The 27,009-nt window shown below is 49.7% G+C and overlaps 2 protein-coding genes across 17 annotated transcripts in view; one reads left to right on the top strand and one right to left on the bottom strand.

Annotated features, from left to right (window-relative positions):
• The window catches only part of LOC140525303 (putative methyltransferase DDB_G0268948), a 29,419-nt gene extending 20,629 nt beyond the window's left edge, over positions 1-8,790 (top strand). For 9 of the 10 annotated variants that reach the window (XM_072640567.1, XM_072640566.1, XM_072640568.1 and 6 more), the window contains one exon: positions 640-820. In XM_072640567.1, coding sequence (XP_072496668.1) covers positions 640-748 — 109 coding nt within the window. In that variant the 3' untranslated portion in view covers positions 749-820. Of the gene's footprint in view, positions 1-639; positions 821-8,317 lie in introns of those variants that run through there. The other variant, XM_072640569.1, reaches the window with a different exon arrangement.
• DGKD (diacylglycerol kinase delta) overlaps positions 3,560-27,009 on the bottom strand; it is a 113,008-nt gene continuing 89,558 nt past the window's right edge. For 5 of the 7 annotated variants that reach the window (XM_072640547.1, XM_072640551.1, XM_072640550.1 and 2 more), the window contains 12 exons: positions 24,025-24,121; positions 23,402-23,512; positions 18,476-18,572; positions 17,623-17,730; positions 16,741-16,854; positions 15,396-15,530; positions 14,452-14,603; positions 13,766-13,877; positions 13,581-13,673; positions 12,209-12,328; positions 11,987-12,113; positions 10,164-10,871 (listed from right to left, as the gene is read on the bottom strand). In XM_072640547.1, the coding sequence (XP_072496648.1) occupies positions 10,591-10,871; positions 11,987-12,113; positions 12,209-12,328; positions 13,581-13,673; positions 13,766-13,877; positions 14,452-14,603; positions 15,396-15,530; positions 16,741-16,854; positions 17,623-17,730; positions 18,476-18,572; positions 23,402-23,512; positions 24,025-24,121 (1,547 nt within the window). In that variant the 3' untranslated portion in view covers positions 10,164-10,590. Of the gene's footprint in view, positions 10,872-11,986; positions 12,114-12,208; positions 12,329-13,580; positions 13,674-13,765; positions 13,878-14,451; positions 14,604-15,395; positions 15,531-16,740; positions 16,855-17,622; positions 17,731-18,475; positions 18,573-23,401; positions 23,513-24,024; positions 24,122-27,009 lie in introns of all 7 variants that reach the window. The other 2 variants (XM_072640548.1, XM_072640549.1) reach the window with 2 other exon arrangements.

Raw genomic sequence — 27,009 nt, 5'->3', positions numbered from 1 at the left:
CAATAACTGTTGATATAGAAAAAGTCCAAATTTTGTTCAACCTGGCTCCAGCCTGCCTCTCCTCCAGATTTCTTGCGGCCAAACCAGTCTATCTTATTTCCCTACGCATACCATATACAGGTACAGTGGATAGAGCCCTGGTCAGAATGCAAGGAGAGGAGTTGCCTGTAAAGAGAAAAGACTGGAAGCAGTCAGATTGTGAGAAACTTTAAATGTCAAACAAGTTCCTATTTGATCCTCAATGTGATAGGGAGTTTTAATTCCAGGAGGGTAGAAAGGTAGCAAAAGTGACCTTGGTGAGGAACTGAAGTGAGTTTTTGATCCTTTGGGAGACACTATTCTTGGTCTCTTGTGGGGTAGAGGCAAGTTTGCCAAGGTGTATTTGTAGCCAAAGAGACAGGCTTAGGAGGAGGAGGAAGGAGGTAGGGTCAAGAAGAAGACAGGCTCATTTTCCTCTTTCTGCGGAAGGCAGGGGCTATGGCATAAGGGATTCCAGGAGTATTTTACATTAGGATAATTCAGAATTCAGTGTTCAAACATCTATCCCTCATCCCTCCATCATGATTCACTTTCATTCTTGAAAGGTGCCCAATAAAATACCTAGTGACAACAGCTCTACCCTTGTGTTTGCCTCTACAGATTCTTGGAGACCATGAAGGTATCTTCTCCTGAAACTCCATTAGCAATAACACTTGAATATATTTGTGTTTTGGCTTGCAAGACGCCAAAGGAGAAGGTGGCACCTTAGTTTAAAAATGAACAAAACTTCTAACCTTGGACCCAGTTCCAAAACCAATAAAGAGGCATAGACTTCCAAGAAGGAAGCTTGGTTTTGGGTCATCACTGCTAAATTTAGAACTCCAATAGATTCTCTCTGCTCTTTCCCCATGGAATACTTTAGAGAGACTGGGCTTCTGTAACATAAAGAGAGTAATCTCAGGTTTGTTCTTGCTGGGCAAAGTCAGCATGACCAGAGATACTGAGTGGGGAGGGTTGCTCTGGCATATAAACACAGGGTCAGGAGTCTAAGATCAAGGTCCAGATTGAGTGGAGCAGGGAAAGAAACCAGTGCCCTGTGCAAATATCAGAGCTAGGGCAGATATCTCTGAATCCGTGACTGGCTCAGTGGGCTGAGAGCTCTCCCCAGGGTGGGGGAAGGTGGGTTCTATTTCGGGATAAACACAGTATTGTCTTCAATTTTGGGTCATGTTCAATAGAGAATTGAGGAAGTCCTTTATCCAGGGTGCATGGGGTCTGTCTATACTGCCCAGGGGCCTGGAGGAGAAAAGTTTATTATGTACTGCTCCCCCCCCCCCCCCCCCCCAGGAGCTTCCAGGATGAATCTAAGAAGAATGAACTAGCCAGGTGGAAGGGAGTAGGAAGAAGCCCGATTCTGGTGATGCTATGGCTAGTTGTCCTCTAAGCCCTTCAGCTCTCTTCTTACCCTCCCCAGCTCCCCCAGCACATTCACTGTTGCATCCTGTGGATTCCACCTCTGGGTCTTCCTTTCTCTTCTCATCACCAACACCCTAGTTGAGGTCCTCATTACCTTCTCCTTCCTAGTCTTGGGATTTAGAACCAAAGGAAACCATGGTGATTGTCTAGTTAACCCTTGGTCCTCTTTGAGCTGAACCAGTGGTAACACAGTCATGCAGGTAGTGAGAAACAGAGCAAGGGTGGAACTTGACTCCTTCTTGGACTCGATTCCAGGCCCTTCAGCTAATCCCTGCCCCTCCCCCATCCAGTCTCTCTCCTCACCAACACCTGCATGTACAGCTCAGATCACAGTGATTTGCACCATGAGAGTGGCTCACTGCTTGACATTCCTGTCCTCCTTAACAGGACAGAGCTGAGCACAGACCTTTGACTGCTCACATTTTGTAGGAGGTGGGGGTGAGGGAGAGAGCACCTGACTGAAGATGAGGTCAGCTCTTTGCTAGGATGCAAAATTGCCACTGACCTCTTTCCTTGTAGCTACCTGGTCGGGAAAGGCTGAGGTAGAGCGGTGGGTGTTGTGGGAGAGAGAGAGGCTGGGGTCTCTTAGGCCCCAGAAGTCAGAATAGAGCATTTGTCACTGGGAGAAGATGCCTCAGCATTGGCAGTGTCCTCAGTGGACTCCAAGCTACTCTGCAAGGGGTGGCCTATAGGTCAAAAAGGGCTTGGGCTGCGGGGGTGTGGGAAGGGTTTACAGGGCACCATCTACGCTGCTTGGCGTTATTTATTTTCTTCTAACGATGTGAATAAATCGTCCTCCATCCCTGTTCCTGATTGAATCCCACTGACACAGCCAAGGGAAGAAGGTAGAGTTTTCTGGTGGGTGGGTGCTGGGTCCAGAGTCTAATGGGAATCATTTATACAGGCTAAGCTGGAGATTCAAGGGACAAGCACTGAGCCCTTTATTATAAAAGGGGTGCCAAGTCTGGAGAGGGAGGGAGAGGAGGAGGGAGAAAGCTGCTTGTCTCCTGAGCTCTACCCCCTGCCAGACCAGTCCATCTCCTTTCCTCCACGCCACCTCTCATTCATTCCCTTCTCTTTGCTCCCTGAGCCTCCACCACAATTCAGCTCTTCTGCTTGCACTGTTCCTGTGGCCTCCTGCAGAGGCTCCCTGCCTCCCATCCCTCCTCCTAGGCCACTGCCTTACTCAGAAACACCAGGGGCTTCCTTTCAGTCCAATGGCACAAGGTAAACTGGCCCAGAGGATTCCTGCCTTCTCTCCACCCATCTTCTTCCTCTTTGCCTTTGGCCCTGGTCATCTCTCCCACTGCCATGTCTAGGTGCTTGCTCCTTATTGCTGCCTCAGTTTCTTTCTTCAAGTGTGGCGCCAATGCCACCTTCTTCAGGAAGCTTTCCCTGATTCCCCAATATCTTTCTCCTGGTTTTGTGTCTTTGTTTTGTACAGACTCTGTCTACACATTGTCTGCCCTCCTTTCAGCCTTTGGCCAAGAAGCCCCAACGGAACACTTTCAGGAGATGGGCTCCTCTAACTCTTTCACACAATTCCTATTTCAACAGTAGTAGTGAGGTGTCAGAGTAGAGAGGTCTGGGCTTGAAATCTGGCCTCAGACACTTATGTGCTGGATGACTCTGAGCTAGCCTATTGACCTCTCTCAACCTGATATTCCATCTGTGAAATGGGGACACAGGTCTGCCCCATCCTCAGAGGGGTGTCAAACACTCTGGGGGACTTGGTAGAATTCTATATTCAGCTGCCATCACATCCTTAGCCCCAACTGGGAATCAGGCCTTGGACCTAAGTTTGAGTTCTACCATGGGCCCATGCAGGCCATCTCGGGGCTCAAGGTAGCTAAGACTGTGGGTAACCTCCAATGGCCGACCTTGCTCCCTTGGGCACTTGGTTCCCGTCCCTGTCCTCCCTGCTCCAGTGAATGAGATCTGGGCAATCTTAGGTCTCAGCCACAGCTCTCCGGGACCTGCTGTACCCACCCAACATGGCTCCTTTGGTGCACATTTGATGCTCCCCAAAGCAGCACAGGTTCATTCTGGAAGGACTCAGCACCATGGCAAAGGGTTGGCAATGACAACGCAGGCTCAGGCAGTGGAGGGTGGAAAACAGGCTTCCTTTATATACAAGACCAACTTATTTACAACAGCCCAGATGTGAACTATGTACATTAAGATACAAGAGGCATTTGTTTCCATGGTAATCACTGTATAAATTAAGATAATAAATACGAGGCGAGTTGGGTCCCATCCTAAGGCACGAAACCTTGGCTCCACGGTGCTCTGGGACCCTGCGCTCCCTCCTTCCTTCGGGCAGGACCCCCAGAGAAACAGATGCTGCTGTGGCAGCTCCCCAGGGTCCAGCAACACAGTCCGTTACCCACGTGCAAGAACAGTGACATCACAACGTCCTGAACAGGGTCAGCCAAGCCGCTGCTGTTGATGTCTTGAGGAGACAATCTGTCTACAGTACACACAATTTTGTTTAAAAAAGAAAACCACACTTTACGTAAACAATCTTTTGTTTTTGTTTTGCTTTTACCACGGATAATACACATTTTAAAATAATACTCTCAACAATGACAGAAAGCAAAGCCTTGTACTTGGCACAGGGTGGGTTGGGGGTGGCTCCTGGCCATCAAAGCTTCTAGGCAGGCTGGGAAATTCACTAGTGATGGAGTGAAACCGTATGTGTGAGGGGGTGTCCTCGCTCTTGAAGCCTATAGCACCCTGCTTGTATCCCACCCGTATGAACTCTAAAATCTGGGGAGCTTGGGAAGGTCTAGGAGGGAAGGACCCCATGTGGCTGGGGCCACTAGGCAGTGCTGCACTGCACCCATTTCTGCATCTCCACAATGAGGTTAGGGTTAGATCATTAGATCTGTGTCGTTAGATGATGAGGGCTCATAAAGGGGAGCTATAGACCATACTGGACATCCTCAGATGGTGGGCGCAGGAGGCACCCCCTGCCCAGTCAATGAAGTTGGCTGGCACAGAAGAGCCTTGTAGCCCGGGGTGGGGGGAAGAACCTCAGAGGGCAGCTGGTCCAAATGGCACCTGCTTGTGAGTCCTTTCTAGAACAGGCCTTCCAGTCTTTGGAGGCCTCCCACAACCTCAGTGTCTGCATAGGGTCCAGCACGTTCCTGATTTTGTTACCCTGGAAGTCACCTGACCTCTTAGCTTTTTTTCTCATCTGTAAAATGGGGGCATTTCTATCATGCTCAACCCCATGGGGATGTGAGCAGTACTCTGCACTTTGGAATCTTAGTGACCCACAGACACTTCTCTCACTTTAATTCTGGTTTTCCTGGGAAGAGATTTCACAAGTTCCTTCCTGACTCAATCCCTTCGAAACTCAAGAAAATCTCTCTTGGGCCCCTCTGGCCAAGCCTTGTGGCTATGCTCTTCTGCTCTTACTCTACACACAGCTGTGCTTTTCTGTCAGAGATGGAGGATGACAGTCCGCTGTTCTCGATGTTCCTCTCCCCTGGCCTAATCTCAGCAGCTCCCTAGACCTGACCATTTGTTCAAAGATGAGGAACCAAAGGTCCACAGTGGGCCTGTGACCAGAACCTGAATCTCTTGCCCCCCATTCCCATCCTGATCTTCCCCCTCCACCATCGTAGGTCTGTGATGGTCACTCAATGCGTTCTCCTATCTTCTCCTGTAACTTGGGCTCCTGGGTACCTTCCTCCTCCACCCCCAGAAAGCTCACCAGGCCTCATGTGGGCCTCCACCAAGGGGTTCCTCTCTCTCTTGTGCACCCGCCCCCTCTGCCATCTACAATCTACGAGGGAGGCTAAGACAGGACAGAATCTGTGCAGCTTGGTGGTCACTGTGCTTGAGGGAGCCCCCAAATCCCCAAAGAGCATGTCTGCTAAACCACTCTCTTGATCAGGAATAATGGAGAGAGAATGGGAACTGGCAGAGGGTGGCAAAGGCCCAAATTTTCAGAAAGGGAAGGAAGTGGACTGCGTTATCCTAGGCAAACAAGTTTGACTTCACCTTGACACGCTGAGTGATGAGTCAGCACTTGGAAAAGAAAGCCCCTGAGTCTCAGGGGCCTGGGCAGTTTCAACAACTCAAGTGGAGCTGCCCAGAGGAGCTGAGATCTGCACAAGTGGAGGGATGATCCATACTGACAAAGCTCAGTTCCTCAAATGGGACCCTCTGGGCAAAGAGATGAGTGAGAGCCAGAATGGGGTTTAAAGACAGGAAAGAGGGTGTCAAACACCCCATAGAAACAGAGCAGATACGTAGGTATCCATCAACTATGGAAAGGGCTCAACAAATTGTAGCACAGAAACACAATGGAACATTGTGAGTGCTGCATAGGAAATGACAAATATGAATAATTCAGAGAAGCCTGGGAAGATTTGGATGAGTGGATCCAGAGTGCGGTAAGTGGACCCAAGGAGAGACACACAACAATAATGCGAATGGAAATAATAAAAACTGAAAGGACACTCAAGGGAATTCTAATGCCCACTCTGGCCCAGGGGTAGAGCTGAGAACATGCACCTCCCTCCTTTCTCAGCAAAGAAGTAGTAGCGATGGGACACAGATAATGCTTCCAGATTCAGTTGATGTGTCGGTTAATTTTGCTGAACTGCTTCGTAATTCTGATGGCTGAGCTTGGTCACCTGCCCTCAGTACAGACATGGGGAGCCATGGGCATGGAATGCTGAACACACAGTTTCCATAATGTCTGTTGTGAAAGAAAGCTTGCTGGGCAGCAGTTGGGGAGGACATTCAGAAATGAATGGGATGTCAAAACAAAATGCATCAATAATTAAAAGAAAATAGATGCCTGAAATACCAATTTTTGTTTAAGAGCCAGCGTGAGATTACTGAGAACAAGCTAGGCCTAACCGATAATGTCCCTTTTCCGGGACAGGGATACAAGACTGGGGGTGGGGTAGATTAGGGAAGGCTTGAAGACTCCACATTTGACAAAGAGGCTGGAATCACATTGGAGCCAAGATGGAAAGATGAGGACTGCATAAAGCTGCTAGAATGGTCTGGCTGTAGAGACCAGAGCACCGGTTTTCGAGAAGGGCGAGAGGGCCCTACCCAGGGATTAGCAGCACTGAGGAAGGCAGCCAAGGCATGCTGATTAAGCCCACAGATGGCAAAGCTGGAAGGGGCAGTTAGTAAGAATATAATTCAGAAAACAATTCAGGAACTCTTGGAGACATGCAAGAATGTCAGGCCTAATCCAAGTAGATGATGTGTAACGGACACATTTCAGGCCTCACATTGAGGCTCAAAAACCCCATGGTCAGAGAACTCCAAGGGGAAGCTCTGGGCAGTTTAGTGGATGGCAGATCAATGTAGACCGAGGCAGCATGAACAGGAGCACAGGGGCAAGAGAGAAGTGACAGAGCCTGGCCACGCCTCTTCTGAAGCCCTGGGTTTGGCTCTGGATGAGAGGCCCAGACCCCACATGAAAGGGCCTGGGCCTGTCCAGCCTTGAGAAGATGTGGGAGAGGCTCATAACTGCCACTATTTCCCATTATTGACGGAATGCTGAACATCTGATTCCATCTCTACTGGGAAATGTCAACAGCAGGGATTTGAGATCTAAGAATTGGAAAACTTCATTTTGGGTCAAGCTGAGCTGGAGATGCCCATGTATGAGGTGGCCACAATGGCGGCTACCCAAGGACCTGGCAGTCAGCACCTCTGCCTGCTGGCCAAGAGTCCTGCCAGTCATTAACCAGGACTGCTAAGAAAGGTCGTCTCTGCTTCAGTTGCCTCCTTCCACCACATCTCAGCTAGCTAAACAAATGGCATGAGGATGTCTAGCTTGATATAATGAGGCCATGATTGTGCCTAGCCAACTGCTACTATGGATACTGACAGGTAAACAAGGACTTCTGTTTACTCAGAACTCCTGAGCAGATGGTTTCCGTGTCATGGGACCAGGACCTTCGAAGTTCTGGGGTCCAGGTGAGGAAACTGAGGCACAGAGGACTCAAGTGGCTTGCCCAGAATTGCAGAAAGAGTTAGCTTCTGGGGCAGGACCCAGACCTGGGTCCTCCTGGGTTCTAGGCACATTGTCTACTCCGAAGCCACAGTGCCTCCTTTGGGTTTGGGTTTCCAAGTTTTACCGTGATTTAGCCACAGCAGGTTTTCAAGAAAAACTTATCTAAGTGAAACTCTAATAAATTCAATTCTGCTTTAGTACCAATAGAGAAAAATTCCCATTTAAAGAACCCTCTTCAGGTTGTTCTGGTAGGCAGGTACCGCTAGCATCACCCACTGCCTTCCAGGAGGTAACCATAAGGGGAAAGCCTAGTGGTCAGGGTGCCTGCTGTGAATGCTCTGGCAAAGAGGGTAGGATCACTCTTCCCCTTTGAGAAGGGAGTAGAGCTTCAATTTCATCCATGCCAGAATCCCTACAAAATACTAGACATTTCCGAAGGAAATCTGACATTTTCCAAAACATTTATGTTGGTAATTTGGTGTAATTTTAGATACTGTGGGTCTGGAGGCAACGTCCAAGGACCAGCAGAGGACTGAGAATTTTAGGCTCAAGATGCTAAGCTGGTGGGCCATGTGGACCAGGAAGCTGAGGCCTGGGACCCTGCTGGCCAAGTTAATCAAGCTTTTGGGTGGTCTATCCAGAAGGTCGTGTGTGTGTGTGTGTGTGTGTGTGTGTGTGTGTGTGTGTGTGTGTGTGTGTGTGTGTGTGTGTGTGTGTGTATGGTGTGTGTATGGTGTGTGTACGTAATGTGTGTGCTGTGTGTGCATGTGTGCTGAATATGTGTGTGTGCGCAGGGAGGGGAGATGGTGTGGAGGGATAACCAGCACAGGATTCTAACCCAATGATGATAGCCTTTTTTTTTTCCAGAGGCAAATACTCCACTGATAGGCAACAGGTGTCACAGCACTCCCACCCCACTCAAGACTGAGGAGGAGTGAAAGTCTCTCTCCCCACAGACTGAGACTGCTATTTAACAGGAGAGCAGATGCAGAGGGACATCCCCAGGAAGGCCATGGCCTCCTGCGCAGAAGAGGCTGAGCATGGCCATAGGAGAGTGTGTGAAATCAGAAGGGGATACCAGCAGACCCTGAGCCAGATGGGCTGGATCCTGCCCTGGGGTGGCCTAGGTCTGGAGGTGGGGGGGCTTACTTCTATTACGTGAGCAGGTTTTAGGATCCCAAGGCATCAAGCCCACTCATGAACCTAGGGCAGTATGGTCTCAATTCCCTACTCTGTAAAATGAGGGGGTGGGTCTACACCAGGGGTGCTTAACCTGTAGCCTGTGAACAGTATGAAATATTTTGGTGACTGTCTATCAATAAAATTGTCTTCCTCTGAAATCCTCTGCATCCCACTATTTGCATTTAGAGTCGGGCTTCTGAGAAAGGGTGCACAGGCATCCCCACATTGCTTACTGGAGTGGTCCAGGACCCTGCCAATCTCTCAGGGCTCTCCAGCTTGGTACCGATGGTGTCAGCCATCCTAGAAACGCAGGATCCTGGGCCCAACTACCTGCCGTGCAGGCCAGCTCTCCTCATCTGTCTTGGCTTCCGATCACTTCTGCTCACCAATGTTCTCGGCTTCATGACTGATCTGTTATGCTTGGGTAAGCTGGGCAGTCACCAGAGAGGCTTTTTGAGCCCCCAGAAGAGCACAGATGTGATCTCTCCAGCCCTTTGGAGCCTGATGTGGGCAGGCTCTGTTCCCATAGACCTTGTGGGCTTTGCCAGGGCGGGGACTGTGGGGGTCACCCCCTGAGGATGACAAAATTACCATTTAATAAATGTTGGTGGAACAGAATTGATTTGTGGGCCTCCCGAGAGTGATATCTCATGAAAGAGGAAGGAGAGAAAGGAACCAGTGGCAGGGCAAGGACCAGGTGGCCAGGCCCACACTTTCTTCTTAACCCCGAGCAAAGACTGCCTCCTTTGACTTCTATCCCCATTAGGAGGGAACTGAGAGAGAGAGACTGCAGCACTCTTGGCTTATGAGAAGGCCCTGCGAGGCCTTCTCCAGGGGTCTGCACAGCCAGACAAGCATGCGGGGGTTGGGCGAGGGGCGGAGCGTGCACATTTCCCTTGCTAAGATGGGACACCTTCATTCTGCCCCCAATGAGCTGAGGATCTGCTCTCCTGATGCCAGGCAGGCGAAGGGCTTTCAAGCTGGAGAGCTTGAATAGGTGTGGGGGCTCTGCTGGGGGGGCGGAGAGGAGCAAGCATGGTCCTAAGAGGCTCCAGGAAGAGTTGGAGCTCACGTTCTCATCCAGGCTGCAGTACGGACAATCACACTGGATCCTCTGGCTGTGAAGCCCAGGGACTGCCCACTCTGCTGTGGGCCAGCCCAGAGCCAGGCTTGGGGAAGGGCTGCAGAGCCCAGGCTTCCTCCAACATGGATCCGAGCACACAGGACAAGGTCCAGCCAAGGAGAGTGCTGGGCTCTGGGGTGTCCCTGGCAGTCGTGAGCCCTGCCCACCATGCAGGCTCCTGGAGCTGCGAGGTTGCTAGGCCTCTGTTTGGAAGGTAGCTGTGTTGCTGTGGTTCAGACCTGCCTGGGGGCCGGAGGGGAGCACGTGAAGTGTCCCCTATCCAGTGGACGCGCGAGGGTCCTCCTGACGCGCTGTACCCATGGGGAAGAGAATAGCACCATGATATAAGCTCTGCTAGCAGCTGCCAGGCCCAGGAAGGCAGGCGGTGGCACGCCAGGCCCTGTGGCGGATGCTTCAGTTGGGGGACGAGGGGCAGGCGCATGCTGTGAAGACTCTGGCTAGGCCTCGCTGGCAGGAGTACTCCGGCTCAGCTCCCTGATTCCATGGAGGATCCTCTTCATGTGACCCACTTTGGTCACCCCAAGGTCCTGAAAGTCAAAAGGAAAACCAGCATGGAACCTGTGGAGAGTGACCAGAGGCCCAGCCCGATGTGCTCAGGCTGCCTCAGCTAGCCCCCCGGGGCTCACAGGGAACAAAATGGGAAGAAATCCTGTAAAAAACGACAGCCTTACAGTTGGCTAGGCCATCACTGATGACGCCCCTGGACCCCTGGCCCCATCAGGCCTCCCTGTGCCCGTTCCCGAGGCACAAGTCGGGCACCACCGGGGGGGGTCAGGAGGCTCCAGCCCAGGCACCCTCACCTGCCTGGGCTGCTCTAGCCCCCTCCCCCGCTGCCAGCCTCAGCATTCCGGTGTCCTCGCATAGACTGGGAGCTACTTGAGGACAGAGCCTGGGACCCTGCGTGCCCTGTGCACCTGTGGGCAAAGCCAGGGCCCCCCCCAGGATGTGAACAATGGGAAAGTACCTTGAGGTCCCTCCGCTCAAGCTGCAGGAGCTCAGGGCCCCGGATGTCGTGGCGGATGAAGATATCTCTATACTCACAAAGACTGAGGTGCTCAAGCCAGGCCGCAACCTCCTCTGTACCCCAGACGTGAACTGTCAGAGATGGAAAAGCAGGGGCAGCTGAGAGAGGATTCCAACGCATCCCAGGCCTCAGGAGGAAGCAAAGGGAGCCCAGCACCCGCCACCCAGTGCCCAGGAGATCATCGATTGGGGGGCACCTGCTCACGAGTGCAGTCAGTCCTCAGCTTCCTGGCTGTCCCCCAAAGCTGCCATCTTATCCAGAACCCAGGCAGCGGCTTCCACGCCAGCTGACTTAGGGAGGACACTAAGGAGGACATGGGTCCAGCCAAGTGGTGGTGGGACTTTTAGGTCCCTGACCATGTTTTATTTTCTATTAAAGTAACCTCATCGAAAGGGTGGAGGTGGTTCATATAAGACACCCTTAATTACTTAGTTGTCATGGAAAAACATAACTTAAAGCTGAGCCAGACCAGCCTTTGCACTGCCCTTCTGAGGGCTTGAGACCCAATTCAGAGCAGGGCAGGTGTGGCGGCTAAAAACATGTCTGATGGAAGCTGGACCAACTACAGTCGCTCACAGAACTTTAGTCTCTGGACTAGTGTTTTAGGAGGGAAAATCAGATGGGGTCTGCTCTTTGGGAAAGAAGCCCCTTGCTCTGATTACTTGGAACAAAGGAGAGTCTTTGCCTGTGAGGAAGATGGCACAGCCCCGAGCCCCAAGCAGATGGGAAACCGTTGGCTGGGTGCACCTGGGGCAGATGAGGACCATATGAACCGTCTGATGGGAAAACCCCACGGCCCATCTGCCATTTTTCTCCCAATGGGATGGGCATTCTGGGTGCACCCACCCTGCGGATGCAGGTTGATTTGAGAGGGGATTCAATCAGAGGGAAATCATTGATCCCAGCAGAGGCAGCGGGGGCCAAGAGGACGCTTGCGGACCTGAGCCCCAAGGTCACTGTGATCTCTGAGGTTGCCAAGGTCACCTTGTCTCCCCCCACCCGGGCAGACAGTAGAGGAAGCTCAGGAGGCCTCTTCCCATTTGGTTGGGGCAGGGCACGGCCCCCAGACAGTGCACACACGGGAAATCTAGGGGGTCTTAAGCCTAGAAACAAGATGTTAGCGAGAAAGGTCTGGCAACAAAGGGAGGAGGGTGGGGGGAGGGGGTGCTCGTGGAGGGCTAGCTACCAGGGAGGTTGGCGCTGCTGCTGCCACGGATTTCTTTGTTCTTGCTGCTTTTCTCCTTTTTGAATTTGGTCACAAGGCGGAATTTACCGCTACGGCCACGTTTGTTGAAGTCCAGTGTCACAGGATTCTGGGGGGGGCAAGAGCAGACAGAGGGAGTACGGGGTGACAGGTGGCCCACCGGTTCATGGGGGGAGGGGGTAGTGTCCACCATACTGTACATACCTCGTCATCGCTGGGCTCCATGAGCTGCCACAGCCAAGGGATGTCGGCCAGCCTTCTCAGCTGGAGGTCCATGTCTGCCAGGGCCGCCCCTAGTTGCTCCTTATGGGGTGGCTCGAGCTGCTGTACCACAGACAGAGAGAAGAAAGGATGCACCATTAGCTCTGGGGATCAGGGGGCTGAGCCCATGAGTGTGGGCTGTTAGGATGCCAGGGCCAATCTGCTTTTCTCACACTTGTTCCCTGGCCTTAGAAACAAATCAAATGGGTCTAGGGCAAGGCTAGGCCCAGTATCTCCTCTTTGGGGTCCACTAGGTGACCAGACCCCACTTCACTCTGGCAAAGAGAGGAGTAAACAGGCCTTATTTCAAATCCCAGAGGTCTAGAAAATAACTAGGAGCAAGGTTGCTAAAGGCTCTCCTGGACCCAGCAGAAATGCTGCTGTGAGGTCTCTGCCCCAAAAGAAGAGGATCCCTGCGGACACAAATATTTGGGGCTGTGATTTCTGTGGTGGCAAAGGGCTGCCCACCACGTGGGGACTAGCTGATCACGGTCTGTGAATGGGGCAAGGGGCTACAGTGCTGAAAAAAGGAGGAAGGGCATGGATTCAGAGAAGTCTGGGAAGATCTCTCTGAGTGATGCAGAGGGAAGGGAGCAGAACCAGGACAAGCAGGCTGTAGAGGAGGCCCAGAGAGCCTGACACAGGCCGAGGCACATGCCTCTGGAGGGGCCAGTGTCACACTGGAGAGGAGGGCTTGCCTTTTCTTTAGTTAGGGGGTGGAGAGTAAATAGAAAGAAAACAAAGATGGCTAGCTCAAAGGAAGAATGAGTATAGAATTTAAACAAAAACAAATGCTGAGCCATTGGAGCAGGCTGGGGTGTCCCTATTTGGGGCCTGCTCCTCAGGCTCGGTGGGTATAGGGGCAGCAATGCCAGGAGCAGTTCTGCATTCCCAGGGAGGATAAGACCCCAGCCTGCCTCTGGGCGGGAGCCTGGCTCCCCCAGCATCTTGGCCCTGGTGCCCATTCTCCTGACCTGACATGAGCAGCCGAGGCTGTGTGAGGGGCAGTTAGTTCTTACTCTACAAGAAAGCCAATGGACTTTGGACTATCACTCTTGTCCTGGCTGCGAAATGATTTCAGTATCCCCAGTGCCTCAGGATTTAAGTCCCTCAAGCCCAGTACAAACAAGACTTCACCAGGGCTTTGCCACTGGGCATAATCACCCCTACTTTGTAGCTGAAGAAACCAGAGCTCAGAGACTGGGTGACTTGTCTAGGGTTACACTGCTAACCAAGCAGAGGTGGGATTCCCGCTCATTTTTCTCCCTGATTCTGGCCCAGGCTGCCACACAAGGGGTCCTCCTGCCCCACATACCAGAGCCATCTTGCCAGTGAGCAGCAGCTCGGTCTCATTGTGGAGGGCACGGATGTTGTTCACCATCTCCAGGACAAAAGTGCAGTTTAGCCCCTGGAAAGGAAGAAAAAGCTGTGAGGGGCCTGGGAGTGGGGCTGAAGGGCCGTGGTCGCATAGTAGGCCGGGGTTCGGGAACAAGGACATACCTCGGTGGCCTTGGATTTCCCATAGACTCTATTGAGTGATTTGGAGCTGGCATTGACGGCATGGGCCAGCTCATGCTCCATGTCTTGACAGGACTGAGCTATTTCCCGGATGCTGAAGAGAGAGAGGGATGGAGGCACGCATTAGACTGGAGTTGGGCATAGGTGAACTGGGAATGCCCCCTAGGATTCCTGCTTGCCAAGTGATACCAAACTGAGTGCTGACCCAGGACCACAGAGGAGAAGCCCAGGGTGGTCTTGACTCAGGATGAGCTTGGACGCCGGGGTCACAGCAGCTCAGGTTCTGCCCTGGGCCCAAATGGGGATCCCCGTATCTGCGGCAACTCCAAGTAGAGGCCTTCAGGAATGAAGGTGAGGGCAAAGGGGATGACCAAAGGGCTTGTCCAGCACCAATGGGCCCAGGGGCGCATGTCCTACCCTGTACACACCCTCGGCCTGCGTCATCCCCTAAAGAGAAGACAGGTCAGTTTTTTTTACTTCATCCTTACTAATTCAGGTTTAGGAAATATCCCTGTGCAAGAGACGCTCTGGCCAGGACAAATAGAGCAGAGGAGGAAGAAGGGGACTGCCCTGTGTCTCTGACTGGTCAGCCTGTCTGCCCCATACCCCAGGAAGTGTTGGGACTGAGCCTTTGGGAGGAGGAGGGGAGGGCAGTGAGCAAAGGCCACCTGTGAATGAGGGCGCCTGCTGCCTGGCCAAACTGGTGCATCTGAGTGGACTCCTCTTCAGACATGATCTCAGGGTGCAGCGAGAAGGAGGGAGGGCGTGAGAGCTCCCCTTTCTGCTTATCTTCCCAAGATTTCAGGGTACTTTCAAACGCCTAGAATGCAAAGAGATCAGCTGCCATCCCACAGTCCTCCCCACTACTTGTGGACAAGACAAGCACATCTCTTCCAAAGGGCTAACATTAGCATCCTTGAGGGTCATAAGGTGGGCTGCCTGTCCTCCCCAGTCCCAGCTGGAACCCCAATCAAACCCACTGTTGCTGTTCCTGAATGGGGCATCCCCTCCTAGCCTGCCAGCCCAAGTGGTAGGCTAGCCCTCTGCCTTTCCACCCTTCAAATGTAACCTAGGGGAGGGCAGAGCTGTCTCTACTTTGCTGGTAACAAATACTTTCCATATCCTCTCTAAAGTGCGATGCTCACACTTGGAAGAGGGTGATGGCACTAAAGGCCTCAGGTGAGAGGGTAGAAATGATCTCAGAGATTTCTGGCCTGGTCCCCTCCTCTCCCCTATTTTTGTCTGAAAAATACTAAAACAAATCCTTTCACTACGTTCCAAGGCCAGTGGTGTTGCCCATTGGACTTTCCACAGGTTACCTCTCTGCTGGGATCATGCCAAGCACAAAGCCCCATTGCCTAAGAGCCCCCAGGAGGCTGGGGGGTGAGCTGTGCCATGCACTGGGGGCTGGTCCTGACTTCCTGATGCTGCAGAAGACTTCAGGGGAACGATGGAAAGCAGAGGAAGATAAAAGATCCTCCCCTGAAGCAGGGTGTTCTCTGTGAGGTGAGGAAAGCAGAGAGGAGCCTGCCAGGCCCCTCAATCCCTTGGGGACAATGGGGTCTATGGCAAGGCCTAAGAGAAAACTCCACTTGGAAGCCGCCGGCCTTACCCGATCCCTGGTCAGAGTTTGCGCCCGGTTCTTGTGGATGATTTGGATGTAGCCGGGGGGCTGGATCCAGGCCTCTCCATCCACCTGCACTGGGACACCCTCATCACCCAGGATGGCGATTTTCACAGTCCGGCACTAGGGAAGACACCAGACCTTAGTGATGACACACAAACATGACTCTGGACAATAGGCTGGCGAGGGCTCCCTCTTTTGAGTCTCCAAGGGCAAAGCTCAGGTAGGCAGGAACCTCTCATTCCTCCCTGTTGCGGAGGGGAATGCAACGAGAATTCCACCCTTGAGGTCCTGCTAGCTCTGTCGACCCTCTGGTCACTACAGGGCACTGATTTCAGCCTGGGGAATCATGGCTGGCCACCAAGGATGGACCCTCCATCACTGCCGCTTTCCTCCAAGGTGCTGAATGGCATGCATTTATATTTTAAATTAAGATGGAATTCATGTATGTTTTGCTTCTGGAAATGTTTCAAACTGGGTCAACCCTTGACAAAACTGGAGATACTCATATTAAAAACCAAACCAAACCAAACCAAACCAAACCAAACCAAACCAGAGAAGCCCTCCCAGGACCCCAAGGGATGGGTAATCATGATGACAGAGACCATGGTGCCAAAGTGATTGCCAGCACTGCCCTTGGATACTGGTGACAGGTGAGGAGGCTCCTGCCCTTACTGGGATCCTGCCCAATGAAAGCAAGTCCTGAGTCAAGTGTTAGGGGGAGAGAACGAGACAGAAGGTCAGACATCACAGGACCAGGCTTGCTGGGCACCCAGGCTCGCAGTCCTCCAGTTGGAAGGGATAGACCTCAGGGGCCCAGTGAAGAAAAGTGACCGGCCCAAAGTCACACAGGCAGGATGTCCAAGCTGCACACTGCCCCTCCCTTCTGCTCCTAGCATGCCTGCTGTTAGCTCATCTCCATGGGCAGTGACAGGCAAAGACCAGGACAGCGGCCACTCCAATTGATGCCTAATGTCAACCCCAATCTGGGGGGAGGGTTTCTAAGCCTCCAAAGATCAATTCATGCACAGTAACATGTAGTGGCAGCTGCCACTCCCAGCCTGCCCTAGGCAGGGAGCCCTAGGACCTGCATCTCAGGCCTGGCCTTGCCACTCGGCCATCCCAGGGCTGGCTCTCAGGAGTCTCTGAAGGAGACTCAGGAGATCTGGTCCCAGCTTGGCCACTGCTGTGCACAATCATGGGCATACAGCTTACAAAGTGATTTTTTTTTTCTGTTTTGAACACTGGGTTTTGACACAGTTTTTAAAAAATTTATTTATCTCTTTACTAAGAAAAATGTGTTTCCCCCCAAAAACAATTCTGGCATGATTACCTGGGCAATCCGGTGATGCTGCAGGTTAATGACCCGGGAGACAGCCATCTGCATGCTGCCAAAGACAGCCACCACTTCCAAGACCTTGTCATCAAAGGACGGGGCTGTGAACGTCTGAAAGGGAGGCCAGTGCTGCAGTAAGTGGCTGGGCAGCAACTCCCTGGGCAAGGTTGCCTGCCCTTCCCACTTCTCCCAGTGAGCAGAGGTCTCTGGGGCACCAGTGCATGAAAGGGACACCGGGAGGGAAGGGAAGGGATGTGGCCTTGTCCCCTTTAAGGAGAAACTCTCCTGCAGAGGCTGAAAGCTCATTGCAGCTCCTTCAGTCAAGAAGCTCTGATTCAGCCTCTCCAGTGTACATGGGGCCAGGAAGGCTGTGAAAAATGCAGCAGTGGTCACGTGATGCAAGGGGAGGGGTCAGGGGCACTGTCCTATCCATCCAGGGACAGTGGGGGAAGCCCCAGGACCCAGCACAGAGCCTGTATCCAGCTGTGGCTTAATAAATGCTAAGCACATTGAATGAGGGGTGAGTGGTGAAGAGAGGAAGGGAGCTCCAGACACTGGGAACTCTGAGATCTGACAATCCTGGGGTCCTTGGGCCCTCTATAGTAGGTGGAGCAGATGTCAGAGGGCAAGTGGTTGAGGAGACAGAGGGTGGTGAGGGAGTAGAGGCAGAGGGAGGTGGTGGCAAGGCCGAGGGAAGGCTTTCTTAAGGGGGTGGGGGTTGGGGTGGGACAAGGAACAGACTGAAGATGAAAGGGTAGGGAGACTGGGCACAGGAGCCACTCGGGGTGGGGACTGAGAGCAGGAGCGTCTCTGGCTTTTGCCAGCTGCCAAAAGCCCCACTTTGGAAGATGTCCCCCTAACAGAGCCAGCCCCACTTACGTCATCTTCCTTGGTGCCTCCCCAGAAGTTGGTGCCTCCTGCGTAGCTGGGGATGTTGAGGACAGCGATACCCTGAAGGCTAGGCAGGGGGATGGGACGCCCATCACACTGAGCCAAGTGGATGCAGAGGGAACAGAAAGAAAGGACAAATCAGCTCAACACCAAGCAGACTGCCATGGTGGGGACGAGGCCTTGGGGCAGTGACACAGGCTCATGGCTCTGAGAGCCTGCCTATCAGACAGACGACTGGATGAGAGCCAAGTGCGAGCAGGAGAAGGGCCTTTACTGCCCTGAGATCAGCACCAGCCTCTTCCCGGATACTTCAGTCAATGAACAGGCACTGACAAAGCATGGACACTGGAGGAGGGGGACTCCAAACATTCAAATGGAGAAGCAGATGCAGCTCAAAACCAACAGTATCTCAAGCATCAAGTGAATAAATGCAGAGACAAAGGAGTGTGACTACAGAGGGAGACCAGCCAGGGCAGAGGGGCCCTACAGCTGCGCCCTGGGGGCTCTCTTTAAAAGTCAGAGAAGATGTTGTTTTATTTCACAGGCCACGAAACAGGAAGGCTCTGGCAATGAGTGAACAAGGAAGTGTTAAGGTCAGATCCCTAGGACTGACAAGACTGAAGAGAGAGGAGGCCCCAGCCCAGCTGGAGCCAAGTGAGTGCAGAGAACGGGCCAGACTGTGTCCTCTACATCCCAGACAGGAGTGTAGGTCACCCCCAGGGGAACAGAGATGCACAGAGCAGGAGGAGCGGGCTGTGAGAAGCCTGTCAGCCCATGTCAAGTCAAGGGATGTCCCCCTGGGATGACAGGCCAGGGTCAGGGGAAGGACCTTCCTTCTCACCTCCAGCAAGACCTTCTGTTCCAAGTTTCTATAGGTACGATGCAGCAATTCCTTCGTCCCTAGAACCCCATACCACATCATGTTCTTGGTACGGCTCCTGAGAAGGGAAAATGGAACAAGACCGAGCTAAGCTTGTGCTCGTGTGCCTGCAGTCATGTTCACACCATTTCCTGTGCCCCAAGGCCACCACTGACCACACACCCACTGGAAGGTTTCTCTCTCAGTTTCCATGCCCACACTCATGGGACTCTACTGACTGTGAGGATAGATGGCGAGAGAAGAGAGGTCAAATAAGAAAGGAAGGCCCCCTCCCTGGCAGAATCCTCTCTCCCTCCTCTAGGGATGGAGTACACCCAGTAAGTGAGTCGTTCCTGATTCCAAGGGGAGAAGAGTTTCCACACACTATCCAACGCCTCCATTCGAATGCTGGATGGGGCCCTTTCTTTTTTTTCAGTAAACATTTATTTATTAGACACTTAACATGCATCAGGCATTGTGCTAAGTACTGAGGATACAAAGAAATAAAAAACAAAATGGGGTGCCTGCCCTCAAGGAGCACACAGTCTAATGGGAGAGACCAAGTGCAAACAAGTAGGTACAAGAAAGTAGATACCCAGAGTACATGGAGGATAATCTACATGGGGAAGGAAATGGCAGCTAAGGAAAAGCAGGTTGGGAAAGGGGTTTTATTTTTTTAATTATCTGTTTATTTATTTTTAAACATTCTTTCCTTTTAAAATTTTGAGTTCCAAATTCTCTCTTTTGCTCCCATTGAGAGGGCAAACAATTGATCACTTTTACAAGTGAAATCACGTAAAACATATTTCTATATTGTCCATATTGCAAAAAAGAAAAAAAATTGAAAAGTGAGAAAATTTTACTTCAGTTTACACTCAGTTCATCCATTCTCCCTTTAGAAGTGGACTGCACTTTTTATTATGAGTCTTTTGGAACTGTCTTCGATCATTGTGCTCATAAGAGGAGCCATGCCATTCCCAGCTGAGTGTCATTGAACTACTGCTGTTACTGCGCACACTGATCTCCCGGTTCCTCTCACTTGACTTTGCATCACTTTACGTAGGTCACGCTGTGTTTTTTCTGAAACCATGTCACTCATCATTTCTTATAGCACAGCAGTATTCCACCACAATCATATACCACAACTTGTTCAGCCATTCCCTAGTTATGGGGCATCCCTCCAACTTGCAGTTTTTTGCCACCACAAAAAGAGCTGCTATATTTTTGTACATATAGGTCCTTTGTCCTTTTTCTTTCCTTTCTTTGGGATACAGACCTAGCATTTCTGGGTATGCAGTTTCATAGCCCTTTGGATATAGTTCCAAATTATTCTCCAGAATGGTTGGACCAGTTCATTACTCCACCAGCAGCTCATTAATGTTCATTAATTAATCTTCCTTCAATCCCTCCGACATTTGTCATTTCCGACAGATGTGAGGTGGTACTTCAGAGTTGTTTTAATCTGCATTTCTCCAATCAATAGTGATTTGGAGCATTTTTTTCATATGACTATGGAGAGCTTTGATGTCTTCATCTGACATCTGAGGGTCCTTTGACCATCTATCAATCAGAGACAGACTCTTATTTTTATGGATTTGGTTCAGTTCTCTCTATATTTAAGAAATGAGGACTTTATCAGAGAAACTCGATGGGAATTGTTTTTGATATAACTTCATTTTCTATGGTAGCTCTTAGCAAAACGTACTTTTCCTGGTTATCTCTTTCAATTAGGTCTAATTTTGCTCTTGATTTGTCGGAGGTTGATTGCCACTCTTGTCCTCTTTACTTCAGCTGAAGCATATTAGATTCTTCTCCAGCCCTTTATTTTAAATGTGCGTGTCTTTCTGTTTCAAGGGTGTCTCTTGCACACAAAATACTGTTGGATTCTGATTTCCAATCCATTCTGCTACCTACTTCCACTCTATGGGTAAGTTCAGCCCACTCATACTCAGTTACAGTCACTAACTACACATTTCCTGTTTATCCTTCTCTCTCTTTTTATCCTGTCCCTCCTTAAAAGTCTATATTATTTCTGACAACCACCTCCCCCAGTATCTCCCTTATCACTCTCTTCTTCTTCTATCTTCCCACTGGGTAAGACAGATTTCTATACCCAGTCGAGTACATCTGTGTCTATGTATATACATCCTTTTTTTAAACCAATTCCAATGAGAGTGAGGTACAAGCATTGCCCAGCCCCCGTTATAAAAGCTCTCCCTTGTACTCCTCCTTTTGTGAGATAATTTGCCCCACTCGAACTCTCCCTTTGCTCCCCCCTTAGTGCTTCCTTTTTTCTTACCCCTACATTCATCCCAACAGAATCAGCTCCCACTCATACCCTGTCTATGCAGCCTCCTTCTAACTGCCCTCAGAAGGACACGTTCTTAGGAGTTACATGGACTATCTTTCCACACAGGTGCGTCAACAGTTCAACTTTACTGGGTCCTCGTGATTTCTTTTTTATGTCTACCTTTCTACGCTTCTCGAGTCTTGTGTTTGAACGTCAAATTTTCTATTCAGTTCGAATCTTTTCATCGGAAATGCTTGTAAATCTTGTTTCATAAAATGTCCATTTTCCTGCCTGAAGGCCTACACTCAGTTTTGCTGGGTAAGTTCCTCTTGGTTGTAACCCTAGCTCCTTTGCCCTCTGCAATTTCATATGCCAAGCCCTCTGCTCCTAAAGCTGCTAAGTCTTGTATGAACCTGACTGTGGCTCTGCGATATTTGAACTGTTTCTTTCTGGTTGCTTGTAATATTTTCTCCTTGACCTGGGAGCTCTAGAATTAGGCTATCATATTTCTGGACATTCTTTTAATTTCTATTTTATGCTCTGCACCTAATATATAAGAGCAGTTTTCCTTGATAATTTCTTAAAATATGTCTAGGCTCTTTTTTAAAAAATTGTGGCTCTCAGGTAGTCCAATAACCTTTAAATGTTCTTGCCTTGCTCTATTTTCTAGGACAGTTGTTCTTCCAATGAGATAGATATTTCATATTTTCTTCTATTTTTTAAATACTTCTGTTTTACTGTTTCTTGATATCTTAAAATGTCATTAGCTTCCACTTGCCCAGTTCTAATTTTTAAGGCATTCCTTTCTTCAGTGAGCTTTTGTGCCTCTTTTTCCATTTGGCCAGTTTTGCTTTATAAGGAGTTCATTTCTTCAGTGAATTTTTGTATCTCTTTCACCATTAGGTCAATTCTGTTTTTTAACGTGTTATTTCTTCAGCATTTTTGTGTGCCTCTTTTACCAAACTGTTCATTCTTTTCATAATTTTCTTGCATCGCTCTCATTTCTTTTCCCAATTTTTCTTCTACCACCCTCATCTCTTTCTTGAACTCTTCCAGAAATCATTGTCGGACATTTTCCTTTGAGGCTCTGTTTTGCTGTCTTCTTCTGCCACTGTAGTAACTTTTTATGGTACTTTTTGCTGTTGTTTTTGTTGTTTTCCTGTTGTTTGCTCATTTTCCAGTCTGTTTCTTCACTTTGAACTTTATGTTAGAATTAGGTTCATCTCATCCGGGGGTGGGAAGGCACTGTCCCAGGCTTCAGGCTTTTTTGTGTGGCTGTGCTTCCAAGATGGTGGGATCTAGGGAGAAGTGTCCTGCTCTCCTGGCTGTGTTCTGGTCTTTACCCAGGAAGGGTCCCTGCTCCCTTGTGACCAACCCCAGTGCTCCTCTCTGCTCTGAAACTGTGACACAGAACTGTGTATGGGCAACAGAGTGGCCAATTAGTGCCAGCTGCATCCAGGCCAGCAAAGAGTCCCCCGGAATTTGTGGCCACCTTCAGGGTCCACACCCAGTGTTGCTGCCGAACTCTGGGTCAGTGCCCACCCTGGTGTTACAGACCTCTCCTGCAGATCTCCTAAGCTGTCTAATTCTGGAAAAATGTCTCCCTGACCTTTCATTGGCACTGCCACTCTGAAATTTGACTTAATTTTAAAGCATCAAAGTTGCTTGGAGGGGAATGTTGGAAGAGTTTTGGATCTTGGCCTGTACTTCGCCATCCTGGCTCTCCAGGCCAAGAGGACAATGGGGTAAACAGTGGGGAATGAAGGGGACTCATCAGTCTCCATACAATACCAAATCCCTGGCCACCTTCTCAAGGACAAGTTTAGACAAATCAGCAAGGCTCCATCCACAATGAGTGTGGGAGGATGACCCCCACTAGGCAGACCTCAATGCCTGAAGTCACACTTCTCATTTTTATTCACATTCTTATCTGTTCTTCACGAAACAGGCCATGAACTAGACTGGATTTCTTTGGATTAGGGACAATTTGCATGGATATCTTGAAACTGTTTTTCATACTCAAAGACTCTAAAACAAACAACTTTGGAAGCAGGGAAGATGCAATGTTTTATCTGAAGTGAGTGGAAGGTGGAATTTGGGGGAGGGGTTGTATAAAGAGCCTTGTCGAGGCAGCCAGGTGGTTCAGGAGGTAGATAGATTCAAGTTCAAATTTAAAGATACATTAAAACTTTGGGGACATAAAATCCCCTTTGGCTCTAAATCTTCTGTTGCCATAAAAACAATGCTGGAATGAGGAAGACTTGGGTTCAACTCCTACCTCTGAGGTTTGATCTGAGCCTCATTTTCCATATCTTTAAAAGGGGACTAATAATCCTTGGTACTGTCCTTGGAGTTTCTGGGATGGAAGTATCATGTAAAACCTCAGTGGGTCAGGATATGTCACTATCATTAACGTAAGTGAGAAGTAATTACTTTAATGAGCTTCTTAGAATCGAGGAACCTCCTCAATGCCTTGCACATCTTGCCTGCAGCAGGCACTCAAATGCCTGTGAATCTGTTTTTTTTCTGCAATCCCTTTGTCCTGAAAAAAGCTGCACTAGCAGCACTTAAGACTCTGGAGCCCCAGGGATGTGGCTACACAAGGGACTCTCACCTACCTGCACTTCTCTGGGTGTTCATCACGCTTGTTATTAAAATCCAGGGAGATCTTCGCATCCAGCCCAATTCCAAAATAGTTATTCATGACACATTTCTCTGTATAACACTCTCTGTAAGATTTCATATAAAAACCAGTTAATTAAAAATGTAATTTCCTTTAGCCTTTTTACTTCTGAAGCTCCCAAGGCTTAATCATATCCCTCCTTGATCTGATGGTAGAGGGCCTCCTAACCCAAGGGCATGACCTCTTCCAGTCCACAGATTTACAGACAGCCCAGTGGCTGCCCTAGCCAGTGTCATCACCGGACCCCCTCCTTTACCTCTTTCCCCTTTTCCACCCAGGAGGCTGCTGTTGCTAACTCAAACCCTAACGCTAAGTGCCAGGGCTGCAGAAATGGGAGTCTTGTTCTGGGCATCCTGGGCTGAGGTTTGTTTTCCTTCTCTCTGTTCAACCTCAGGCTCCTCAGAGTCTTTAGTACAGAACACAATGGCACCCTCCTAAGCCAGTGTGGAGACCCAGCCACTGTGATTACCATAGGATCAGGCAGCTAATTCCTCCAGGCTTTTTTGATGTCTATCCAATCTCTTTTAATAACATTTCCCCTTTGGTCTGTATACTCACAAGTTTTCTGGTTCAGTGTTAAAGGGATCTGCATTGATTAGCAAGCGACTGATGACTGAGCCCCCAGGTAAGGAGCCGGACATCCCAGCCCGGATATCTGTAAGGGAAGGGGACAAGATGAGCATTGCCAAATACAAAGATGTGTCTCTCCACGACTGCTGACTCAACACAAGGCTAACAAGGATAAGAAGCATCTACGTTATGAAAAGTCTCAGTTTGGGAGACCAAGAACATCATTAGCCAACAAACATCTCTTGCCCTAGAATGCAAACAGGGAAGACTCAGCAGTGGGACTGATGTCTCTGGCTTAGGGAAGCTCCTGGAAAGACTTGCACAGGGACAAAAGGACCTTGAAACTTGTGTCTGCATCTAACATTCTAGTCTAAGACTCTGCAAGTCTTACATTTCCAATCAAGCTTTCTTTTAAAAGCACCCATAACTGCCCACAGATTTCTTGAGCTTTCTGTTTTCCAGAAAGAAAAAGAGTCCATTTTTGGAAGTAAACTCTTTTCACTTAAATCCTCAAAGACAACTTGTGAGAACACGTGATTTTAGGAGGCCCCCTTTCTTTTCGTACTTTGAAGGATCCTTGGATTTGCTGTTGCTCCAATGGAGTCACAACTTTTGATGTCTTCTCATCTTGCAAGATGCAAGTGGATATCATCCCATGAATCCTTCATGAAGAACCAACCCACTACACTGGAAACCTCCCCCTCAATTCCTCTCCTATTTTGAGAGAGTGGTGCCACCACAGAGCATGGGCTTCTGTTGTGCTTTTCTTGATACACCGTACCGCTGCTTAATAGACATAAGGGTTTCTGATAATGCCTGTTAGACCCTTTTGTATATGCAGGTCATCACTGGTAAAATACCCCAGTTTACTCAGACCCATGTGTATCATTTCCATTCTCCTTTATATCAGCCACAATTTTGATCCTTCTGTGACTGTGGAATTGTATGATTCAAAGACACAGAGCGTCACCAAGAGAACACTGATGTTAAAAAGATGGGTTTTTGTGGCAGTGAGTTGTCTGTGATCACCAAAAATACCACACACTTTCTCAAATGTGACTCAGTCTTTTGCCCTCCTCCTCCATTCCAGGCCCATCTCATGAACTGACAGATTAATTCAATGTGCTGTCTTGCCTAGCTGCATGCCCCAGCTTGGTCAATATGTGATTTTCATCCAGTCTGTTTTCCCATGTAGATGGTAAGCCCAACCCTTTTCACACTGTTGTCTACTTGGCACTATGGGGCTTGAAGTCATTTGGAGAACTACTCACCACTAACAGGGAACAGAAAAAACCTTCTCAGCTTCCTACAGTTGTCTTACTCAGTGAATCTACTATGCAATACTCTACACATCTAGTTCAGCCCCTCAGAGGCCACTGTCATATGACTTGACATGTAAGTGATACCCTCTTCTTTCAGCATTTCTTTCTGGTGCCTTGCCCTCTAGTGAAGGTGCTTGTAGTTCTGTGACCTTCTTGGCCCCCAAACTCTTCCCTCTCAGTGGGGGCAAGGCCAAGAACCAGGAACGTGGTCAGCACCAGCACAGGCAGGAGTTGTGTGGTGCTGCCACGGTGGTCAGTGACCAGGGAAACATAAGGAGCAGAAAGAACTACTGACTGGTCCTTAGAGATTCAACAAGACTGTCTGACTGCTACCTTTGGGCAGTTTGAATTATTTGCAGAGGTGACTCACTCACTGCCTGGGTTTTGCAAGGAGGCATTTTCCTGACATGGTACATCTGTGTCATCCTGCAGGTGCTAACTAACCAGTAGGCAGCTGAGGATGAGTATGTGTGTGCACACTCACATGTGCACATTCAGTTCTTGTTACCATGAAAATGAAAACGGATCCATTTTCTGGCAAGGGCTGAGCTGGTGACAAGAAGCCTTTTAGAGGCTTCTCTGGCCGTGTTTCTGACAAATGACTTCTAGGAGCCAACCCATGACTTTTGGCGCATACACAAGGGTCCAGATGGGAGACCAGAAATCTGCAAACCTTTCAGGACACTGACAAATAGTTTAGGGGAATGTGCTTCTCTGTTCTGGATCTGACCGAACGCCAATATGAGATTTGGGGATACAGATGTCTTGGTTGCAGTGTGTCTTAGAAAATCATGTCACTTTAATGTGTGCCTAAGTCCTGTCATCACACTCTGGCACCATTCATGCCCATCTCTCTGCTGTTCATGGCTCAGTGGGATAACATGGATTGGATTCTCCCATCTTCCTTCCTCGTAGCTGACAAGTCCTCTGCTGTCTAAAGACAAACCCCGTGGTATGACCCTTGCTTCTTCCACTTGGCAAGGAGGGTCACGTTGGCTCTTCTCTTTCAGCCTCCTCCTTTGGCAGCTGGCATAGGCTGATCTCCCTTGGAGAAAGGAGGAGTCAACATCTTGGCGTCTCGTTCATTCTTTTCTGTTTGACAACTTTAAGTAAATACACAGAAATAACCTTCTCTCTTTTCATTTAACTTATTCTTTTCTCTACTCTGATCAGCTGATTGAGGCTCTGTGTATGGGCAGGCAGAGGTTTCACAAGTCATTTCCCATGTGGCGGGATGTTAGTGGATGCTGACCAAGTCCATCAAATGTCCTTCTGGAAAGGAGGGCCTATTCTGTTCACGTAGGAAGGCGGCTCTCCTCCCTTTATTAAGGTCATGTCCCTTCATGCCATTCTGAATTGATATTGCCCATGTGGTCCAAGTACCCTCACGGTGTGTGAACTTGTCACTTCACTGATGAAGACACTGCGTGTACCTCATGCCAACCGCAGTCATCTGAGCCTGGCAAGCCATCTCCTTTTTCTTCTTGAAGTAGATGGGGTCATATACAATCAAAGGCCAGAGTCACTATATGCCAAAGGGTTGTCACCCCCTAGGGTGCCTCACTCTGGGGATACGCATCCATGCCCAGATCTTGGCCAGCATGGCAGAACCAGTTAGGGTCGACACATGGCCTGGCAGGAAAAAGGCTTG

The sequence above is a fragment of the Notamacropus eugenii genome, chromosome 2, assembly GCF_028372415.1.
Source record: "Notamacropus eugenii isolate mMacEug1 chromosome 2, mMacEug1.pri_v2, whole genome shotgun sequence".
NCBI lineage: Eukaryota > Metazoa > Chordata > Mammalia > Diprotodontia > Macropodidae > Notamacropus > Notamacropus eugenii.
This window is presented reverse-complemented; position numbering and strand designations above follow the sequence as displayed.